Source organism: Topomyia yanbarensis, unplaced genomic scaffold (assembly GCF_030247195.1).
Source record: "Topomyia yanbarensis strain Yona2022 unplaced genomic scaffold, ASM3024719v1 HiC_scaffold_75, whole genome shotgun sequence".
Lineage (NCBI taxonomy): Eukaryota > Metazoa > Arthropoda > Insecta > Diptera > Culicidae > Topomyia > Topomyia yanbarensis.
In genome coordinates this window covers 475-10052 of record NW_026683991.1, presented here as the reverse complement: position 1 = coordinate 10052, position 9578 = coordinate 475, and the positions used below count along the sequence as shown (strand labels likewise).

The following is a 9578-nucleotide window of genomic DNA, read 5'->3' as shown; positions in this document are numbered from 1 at the left end:
TATTAGTTAACAAATTTTATTTCACAAAACATAGATTAAATACATAGATGCCTATAAAATCATAACGCAGAAAATCAAAATTATTCGTATGTACATTTTTGGTTGAGGTGTCAGCTAAACATTAGTCTACTCAAGGATTGATAGGACTAGAAAATCAAGAAATTTCACTCGTTTTGCTGACTAACCCTGAAAAATATATCACAATTTTAAAAAGTTTCTTAAAGAAATCCTTTCCAAACGAACGACGATACAACTAGCTACTGCATCGAACTCCTAATTGAACCGTTATTCTTTGGCAGAATAATATAAAACTCGTTCGAACAGAGCTAGAGTCGTGTCACCTTGTAACGTGTTCATATCTTCAATCACCCTTGCTGCTCCCAGGAGTACATTCCGTAATTGCATTCGAAGCGAGGTCGGTCGATCCACTAGATTCGCTGTCAGTACTGCTGCTACTACCGACTTCCCCGACAGTTCCCGTTGCAGTGTTCATACGGTGTAAGTTCACATTTCTGATGCATTGCATCTTGAATTGGTAGTGCTCTTCAATTTTGGCCTTGCAGCTATCACAAATAAACGCCTTGCACTGTGGCGTGGAGATGATCTGGAAATTTCGAAACGTTTGTCAAATAGCAATAGCACGATATTCTGTGCAAAATATATCGGTTACCTTCAGTGTAGTACACTCATATATTTTTTCAGATGTTTGCTGATTAATTTTGTTCAACTGATTGCCCCGTATTTTGCACAGCCTACATGCATTGTAGATGCGTGGACAGCTGAAAGAATTTTGAGGCATATTAATACTCGATCGAATACACATCTCGTTCGTAGCAATAAAAATACCTGCCATAAGGTATACACGGTAACCGACAGGGTATTATAAGTTAACATAAGAGTTTCATAAGTTAGCAATCACAAAAACACATTAAGCCTCGGGTTTAATGCAACATTGCGATTCAAATAAATTTTGATGTGATATACATTTTCATTCATTTTCCTTTGTGACTCACTATGACAATCATTTTCAGGAAAATTTAACTCCGAACTATACTGTGCTGCATTATCTGAAAACACTCTATTCTTAGTTGATATATTCGTTTTTAAACTTACACAGAATTAGTATCCTGAACCATTCTCAATTGAAGATATTTAGCACCAAAAATGGATCTAGGTATATCCAGCAAGTTCACGATCTCCTTTAAATTTACTTAAACAGGGAAACGTCATATCAGTTTTGCTTGTTTATTTACTCTGTTATCAATTCTGGTATGCTGTCAGTTTGATGCACGGAAAAATCGAATGAAGCAGAAGTACGTGAACACTTTTTTCAACTTTTTTTTTTCTAGCGCATAATATTCTGGTTGCAGTTGAAAATCGAAATATTGAACTTGCACCTTTTGCTTTTTTCTCTATTTGCAGAGTGGGCAACTAATGCGCATCTTGTGTATTCTGGTTGCAGTTGAAAATCGAAATAGTGAACTTGCGCCTTTCGGTTTTCTCCTATTTTCAGCGTACGCAACTAAAGCGCAACTGATGGTGTAGATGATGCATGCGCAACTTGATTCTCTAACATGTACACAAGATGCGCATTAGTTGCCCACTCTGCAAATAGGAAAAAAAAAACAAAAGGCGCAAGTTCAATATTTCGATTTTCAACTGCAACCAGGATCAAAGAGAATAGGGAAAGAGACGAATAGTGTGAAGCCAAAAATACCTTATTGAGCAGACCAATCGTGCAATGTAAATAAACATTACTCATGCCTGAGTTAGAGGAGATAAGTATTGTACATCTATCAAAAAAGAAATTTGAGTTTTCGTCAGAATTTAGTTCAATCGTGATTGTAAGGTGCATTCTAGAGTATATGTATGAGTAAAAACAAGCTTTAGAATTATTTCATCTCTTCGTTTCGAAATGCACATCTTTTGATAAACAAATCCAACGATCGACGTACGGTTTGTTTTCAAAATATAATAGGAGTCATTTAAAGTGCTGCCTGTGGAAGCGGTTGCCAAAATTCTAGTGTTAAAATCATCATAAAGGGAGTGTTGCCGTTTTGACTGATTTTCACTCTTCGTCTCTTTCCCTATTCTCTTTGACCAGGATATATTGTCTATCCTGAGATAAACTAGCGTTTCGTCGATTTGTTGCTATATGTGACACACATGAGTGCGAACGAAACAAAAATATACGTCAAACCATTTTTTCACTTGCACTAATGTAAAGTGAACATGCGCGTAGTTCTGTGCACGGCTTGGCGGCGCATGGCTGAAATGTCACGATGTGGATTTTAGAAAAGATTCGCATTAAAGATTGGTGGAAACTCCGCACTTTTAAAGTGCGAGTGATCAAACTACTACTGAAAACTGCGAACTGTCAAAACACACGTATTTCAAGTGATACTTTCAGGTACGAAGCCGAGGTACTATCATAGACAGACTAGTCGAACTATCCAGTCTATGATAAAAATTCAATAAAAGAACAGTAAGTGCGCAGTGCGGTTAGAATCCAGTTCTTAGTGCCACAAGCAAAAGAAGACACAAAACGTACGCCATCTGGAGAGATTTCGGCAGAAGAACTTCCCTGATCAAATTCCGGCACAAATCCTGTGCGCAATCCCGTGACCTATTTTCCGAAGTGTAAACTAACCTTTAAGCCAAAGAGAACCTAGCGCTAGGGGCAGATCCTTGTGATGCAGTTTTAAAAATCAGCGAAATTTAATGCATTTCTTTCCATCAAAATAGAAATTCATAATGTATTTTGCGTTGCGTGTAATGTATTTTGCGATGCGTGTAATGTATTTTGCGATGCGTGTAAGACGTCAAAACTCTACAAAAAACTTGCCCTACATTCAGTAAAACGTCGAACAAAGTGGATTAGCGTAGGACGTTTGTTAAACAAACTTTTCTGTGAGGGAGTGCAAAGTTGATGCAAAAATGGAAATTAATTTTTTTTTTAAATTGATGCAAATTTGTTTTACATTCTTAGAGTGATCTGCCCTAGACCTAGCGTCATTTTGAGATACATGCTCCAAAAACCCTATCGCATAAAACATAGCACTAGCAACACCCTCTTCTATTTATTTTTGGGAATACAAATAGCAAACGAAAGCAAATAAGTGTTCCTTAACTTGCTATGTTAATGCAAGTTATCTAAAAACGCCATATAGTGGTAGAATTGGATCATTAAGCTATATATAGTTTTCCGTCCATTCGATAAATTTTAGGTCCAATATACATAATATAACATTATTTCAAAATAAAAATTCGTTGTAATACGTAAATGAGAAAGGCACAATTGCACCACTAGGTGGATTAAAACAGGTTTTTTGGTTTGTTCCTGCAGTTATACTGTTGGAAATGTTTTTTTTTTTGATTTCATTGAGCACTGAAACTGTCAAACGAAGTGTTGATTTACGGTAAAAGTGAAGGCTGCAGAAACAGTAGGATGGCGTAGTACCGTATGGGTTTAGTACCGTATGAAGTCGATTAATTTGAAAAATATTGGACTCCATATTTGTTGCCGGCGAGCCCGAAAATGAAATAGTTGAAAATATTTTAGAATCAACAATCAAGTGTTTAGAATAACACTAGATGACCAGCGATCGATCAAGGATACCAGATCCAGAGTTCGGGTCAAGCAGCACAGATGATCGGAATAGTCGGCAAGAACGAAGACGACGCCGTTTTATACTGGACATTTAAAAATGCCTTGTAGAATTTCGATACTTTGAGCAGATATTTCGGTGAGATCTAACTTGTTTATCTTATTAATTTTTTATATATGCTGCAGAAGAGCCCATCTAGATGGTGATGCCCAGAAAAATCATTCTGAAATCGATTCGGAATCATGAATGGATTCTGTATGGATTTCTGCACGGATGCAGCAGCTGATTTCGGCACCAAATGAGTCGGAATAGGACGTTGCATTTGAGCTAGAGTTCATGCTGAGTCTCTTCAGGATAACGACCCTGTTTCGGAATGAGTTTGACTTGATATCCTCGTTGAGAGGCGATCGAAACAGGAGTCCATTGTTTCATTGTAGTAAATTCGAGCTTTTAACTAAATCCTATGCTGATTAAGTTTTTGAATAAGAGTCGCTCTAGGTTCACTCGAAACCATTTATTTTATAAGGGTTTTGTAGACATTAGGGCGACTCAAATACAAAACCGAGCGAATAAAGGCGCTATAACCTAGGCTCACTAGCCAGGGCAGGGCTAAATACCTATGTCCCATCCCAGGAACCAAAGGATTGACATTAACCCTCTTAGCAAAGTCACTCCCAACGATTTATCAAACCCCCACCCAATTGAAACGGTTGTGTACGGTTGTCCACGTTTCTTCCTTATTTAAGGTTCAAAATGATTCGTTGATTAAATGCTTCATTAAATGAATAATTTGATTGCCGTATAATTTTGAATCATCTTTATTTTGTGCGCTGCACAGTTGGCCTGGCCGCTTTAATGATTGTGTCACATTCCATATGTGCCGCAAACATTAATATTGGCAAGAAAAATTGTAGACGAATGTCTTCAATTTTCCAGGATCCCTACATGTATTGGCTGTGTATGTGTAGACTAGACTAGACTAGACTAGATTTCATTGAGCACTGAAACTGTCAAACCGTAAATTTGGAGTTTATTTTTTTTCATGACACATTTCAAACCATCGTCGGCCATTCCAAACCATTTTCAAACAATGTTGGAAATCTAGTTCACAAGGATTGTTCTTATGTTCAGCTAAAGTTTTACTTGTATCTATCGAATGGTTCTCAAACCAATTGAATCTGGGAGAGGCGCTAAACAGATGTACTACAATTTCTGATCGAGTCAAAATTCACTTTTCTATTTGGATGGAAAGAAATGCATTTAATTTCGCTGATTTTTAAAAATGCATCGCAAGTGATCTGCCCCTTGTACGTTGTACGTCAAACTGGGTATGTTTTACCCATTATTTTTCGCAGAACAGTTACAACAGAATGAATTAGAATAGTCAATAGAATGATTTCTGAATTTAAAAACAAAAACATAAAATAACATTCAATTCACATTATTGTCTCCTTATAAAAGCATAGGAATCTAGATAGAGATCCTATTCCAAACTCCCTAACAAAATAAAACCGCTAACTGGATATATTTTTGATGGTTGGATCTTTTGGCTGCTCAAAAAATGCCAAACTGGCGCATATTTGCAAACTTCCCCAGTAGTCTAAACAGCCGTTGTTTTCGGAGCGTTGCCGAAATGTTCCGTTTCCGACACGGACTCCGATGCACGCCAATAATTTGCAAGTTCCGCTACGATCCTTAGTTTGCAAGTTAACTCGCTTGAAATAATTCTTAAGGATTTTTCACCCATTATTGAGATCAATATACTCAATGGCATTACCTCATCGAGTAGTTGTGAAATGGATAAAAAGTACTCATTGTTAGAAACAAAAAATACCCATTTTTTGACAACTCGAATAACTTCCGAAAATGGGCAATTTGAATACATAAAATGGGCAAAGTTTTTTTACCGTGTGATGAATTTCTAATTGAGTATTTGTGACTCAAATTTTAAGTAGTTTTGAATTAATGTATCGCTTCACCCGACATTTTCATGTGTGCAATTTGACAGCCTGTTAGTATTATTTCTAATAGGATTTGCTCACCCCTCGCTTGTCACACTTGTCTAAATGTTCCGTTAACCGCTACGGTGAGTCGTGAGAGGATCGAGCGAAAATGTTCATCAGTGTCTGTTTTGGCTTTCTCTGTGACGTACGCTTCGTATCGTATATAGTGTAAGCGAAAAAATCTGCGGCCATAAGCCCGTGGACTCGGCGAATAGTGTTGAATGTGCAGTGAGGGCTAAAATTTGTGCCGGGTGTTGAGAAATTCGTGTGGTGGTTGCTAGAGGCGTGTATGAGGCACCTGGTGCTGCTATCCCAATGGGATTGGATGTGAAAACTTGCTGTAGATTGTGTCTGAAGGATGCCGCCAGTGAACAGGCGACCCACATCGATTTGCAGCAGCAGCAAGAAGTGGGCGAGCTTGTTAAGAATCTGTACGGTTTCAGCGTACGTGAACTGCCGCTGTCGGTTCGGTGTTTCTGTTTAATATGTATACCGAATTTTACAGATCAAATATTCCGACCGAGGCTCCAACTTGGTTTGTGTGCCGTGCTACAAAGATGCCACCAAACTGAAGAAGCATATTGATGTGCATCGGGCCAAAACCAACCTGGTATCGCTGAACCAAGCGATTCTCAACTCGCAGGCTGTGGCGTTCCCCGAGGAGGATGAGCCGGAATCTGTAGGTAGGTTGGATTTTAATCATATGCGACTATTAGTTAATGATCAAAATGGAGGTCAGTCTAGACACAAATTATTTAAAGTTCGAATTGGACTGTCGTTTCGAATATGATGAGGCGACATCTGTGAGGTTTACTGAAAGTAGCTCACAGTGGGTGAAATTCATTGGTCAATATTTCTGTTGATTGGATTCATTCCCGAACATTTGTTAGCTTTGTCGTGAGTCAACGACTCGAGCATTCATAATTATCATAGAGTATGTGTTAGATTTTGTTAGCATGTCCATCCAATTTATCTGAAGGCGATAACGCCGGTTGTGTGGCCGGTCACTCCGAGTTTGAAAGATCGAGTGACCTTGTTTTATTTCGTCATCCACGGGACCGCATTGCGGATAGCGATCCGTGAAATTTCTAGCTGGCGCGATCCATCATTAAGTCGCTACTTCAGTATCCAGGTAAGCTCGCCGCGGTCACATCTTCCTCAATTGCACACAGATGGCGTGTGCGTAGCTACATCGATGTCGTCGATCTCTTCCACGTTCTACCTAAACTCATTCTTGTGTCACAACATCCGAAAGAGGTACTGCGTCTGAATATCAGGGACTATATGATGCGTTCACTCACACCTTTATTCTGTGCGGCGTGTGTCGTGAGACGACGAATCTCACCTCACTCTGCGTAACTTTTCTCACCAGATTCCGAGAGTCACTCGAGTTAGGTGAGATCCTCTATTGCCGTTAAATGAGCGTGTCGCGTTACCCAAGGAGATTTTTTTGAATCGGGTGAGAAAAGTTGAGTGAGGTGAGATTAGTCGTCTCGTCTCACACCCTGCGCAGAATACGGTGTCAATCTGTTGATTGTGACATAAGATCCGGAAACGAATGAGCGGAGCCTTATAATGCACATCTTTTTCAGGTGTTATGACCGACCATAATGCGTCGTAGTATCTCAAGCGCTACGAGGCAACTCTTATGCAGTATATTGCTAGAAATTATGGGTGCGTCATTGAATCCTGAATTTTTTGATGCGGTGGACTCTACGACATAATCGTTGTGTGACGTGAGACGACTACTTTCACCTCACTCTACATGAGTTTTGTCACCCAATTCTGAAGAGTTACTTCGGGTGACATGAGACACTCATCTAACGGCAATGAGGTCAGAAAAGTCACGTTGCGTGAGGTGAGTTTAGCCGTTTCACGCCGTGCAGAATAAGGCCGAACATCTTGATATCGTGTACGTCATAGAATCCCAGACAATCTGACGCACATTACTTTGGAACAATGTGACTTATGACATCATAATAGAGTTATGCATCACAAGATCCGAAACTATACGTGACTATAACGGAGAAGAATTGGCCTTAGAGTTAAAAACCCACAAAAACCACATCTTACATCTAACATGCGCAACAATGTTCAATCCAAAAAAACGAACGTGCGTCGTATCGTCCGCAATATTATGATGCTCCTTTGGGCGTCCGAATGTTCCTATTTTGGGCTACCATTCCACAATCTCCTTGGAACACCCCCTCCCCCTCCACACACACAAGCATCTTCCTCGATTGAACACAGCTAGCGCATGCTGAGTGTGCCACGAAACTGACGACATTTTTCAAATAAGTATAATTTAAGCTGGTCTCCTGGCATCCATGCTACATGTCCAGCCCACTGTAGTCTACCAATGTTCATGCGCCTGCGCCATTCTCCATATCCACCGTGTCGCCGAGAAATCTTCAGGTTATCTCTTGTTAGTCGATCTTCGATTGGTTCGTATTGCTCAACGCCCTCAGTCGACAGTTCGGAATCGGTCCCGCGTGAATCTTCTACTCCACTGGATAATGGTTACCGTCAACGTCCGATCCTCGGAAGCATCTGACATCAATGACACATCGAAACATGCCGAGCAAGTTTCGTCATTTGGCTGTCTCCAGGTGTGCTTCCGAACATTCTTTCATTGCTGTGTCGAGTTTAAACAAACTTGGGCCGTTCTTGGTGGTGGTGGTTGAGTGGAGAGCCCTTTGTCCTCAACACGTAGATGCGGCAACTTTTTAGCTTGCACCTTAATAGTGAGCTGTCGCTGTTCCTTACTAAACACACAAAGCCGATTCTGTGTTCTGCCTTCTCGTCGCCACCTTAGTAGAGTTTTATGCAGTTATTTGGGAGCCTCACCTGATCCATGAAATGGCTCGACCTTTGAGTCATTTAACTCTAGATTCTTCTCTTGCTTTCCATCTCTATTCATTACGTCACTATTTAGCTCTCGTCTCAGTGAGCCGTTTAGCTGTTGATTCCATGAGCTATTTAGCTCCTGTTTCCGTGAGCCTATCAGCTCCCAACCTTGACACGATCTACTCGGATAGTCCCCAGCGGTGAACTCACCCTACTCCGATTAAAAGATCCCTGGCGGCGAAATTTCTCTCGATACCGATGTCTGTTTTGTGAGCTAATTGCCTCCCATTTTTGTCACGATATAGTCGGATAGTCCACGGCGGTAGATTTCTTCCTATACCGATGTTCGTTTCCGTAAGCCATTTAATCCACTTCGTCCAGATCTGGTCTATTTGTCCCCGGCGGTGAACCTGGCTTACTCAACGGGCCAGCCAGTAGGTGCTGACGTCTGTCCAGCGTTTCCGGGGGAGTGTAGCTTCAGGTTCACTGGCGCCCTACCGACCCACTGCTAGCTGTTTGGTGTGATCTATTCGCTGCGGTGGATCTACTCACGAGCAACCCAGTTCCGGTGGAATCAGACGTCCGGTTCGCCGCGAAGACCTAAACCCGATGTTACTTTGTGCATTCCTGAACTGGTCTTCGGCAGTGGACCTAATCTACAGCGGCGGTGGAATTTCTCTCGAGACACGATTTGTGGTTTCATGGCGGCTTTCTAGGCCGTTGCGCTTCATTGGTGGTCCCTTTGCCGCTTTCTCTGAAGCTCGGAGAGTATATTGAAAACTACTCTGTTGACAGAATCCCATATATGCTCGTCGTGGCACATCTCTTGGACGATATTGTCAACTGTCACTCCGGGCATGCCACTTCAAACTTCTTCGGATCGAGGGCATTCGACGTCCACATGTTCCGGTGTCTTACAAGTTCACACACTACGGGCAAAGAGGTGACGAAGCATGTCTAGACCTTGTAGGCGGCGCTAAGTAGTGTGATCGCGCGGTAGTTGCAGCAATCCAACTTGTCACCACTTTTGTAGATTGGGCAAACGACACCCTCCAACCACTTCTCCGCAAGAATCTCCTCCTCCCAAATTTTGACGATTACCTCTACCAGTGCTCTAGCC

General features: G+C 41.1%; 2 protein-coding genes across 2 annotated transcripts; one reads left to right on the top strand and one right to left on the bottom strand.

The window, feature by feature from the left end:
• Positions 1-9: 9 nt before the first annotated feature.
• On the bottom strand, positions 10-1250 carry LOC131696114 (uncharacterized). Its single transcript, XM_058984658.1, has 3 exons — positions 1114-1250; positions 671-779; positions 10-604 (listed from the first exon to the last, which is right to left on the bottom strand). Exons 1-3 carry the CDS (start codon positions 1134-1136, stop codon positions 362-364), a joined length of 375 nt encoding a protein of 124 aa, XP_058840641.1. The 5' UTR covers positions 1137-1250; the 3' UTR covers positions 10-361.
• Positions 1251-5699: 4449 nt separating this feature from the next.
• On the top strand, positions 5700-6416 carry LOC131696115 (uncharacterized). Its single transcript, XM_058984659.1, has 2 exons — positions 5700-6055; positions 6117-6416. Exons 1-2 carry the CDS (start codon positions 5927-5929, stop codon positions 6399-6401), a joined length of 414 nt encoding a protein of 137 aa, XP_058840642.1. The 5' UTR covers positions 5700-5926; the 3' UTR covers positions 6402-6416.
• Positions 6417-9578: the final 3162 nt, after the last annotated feature.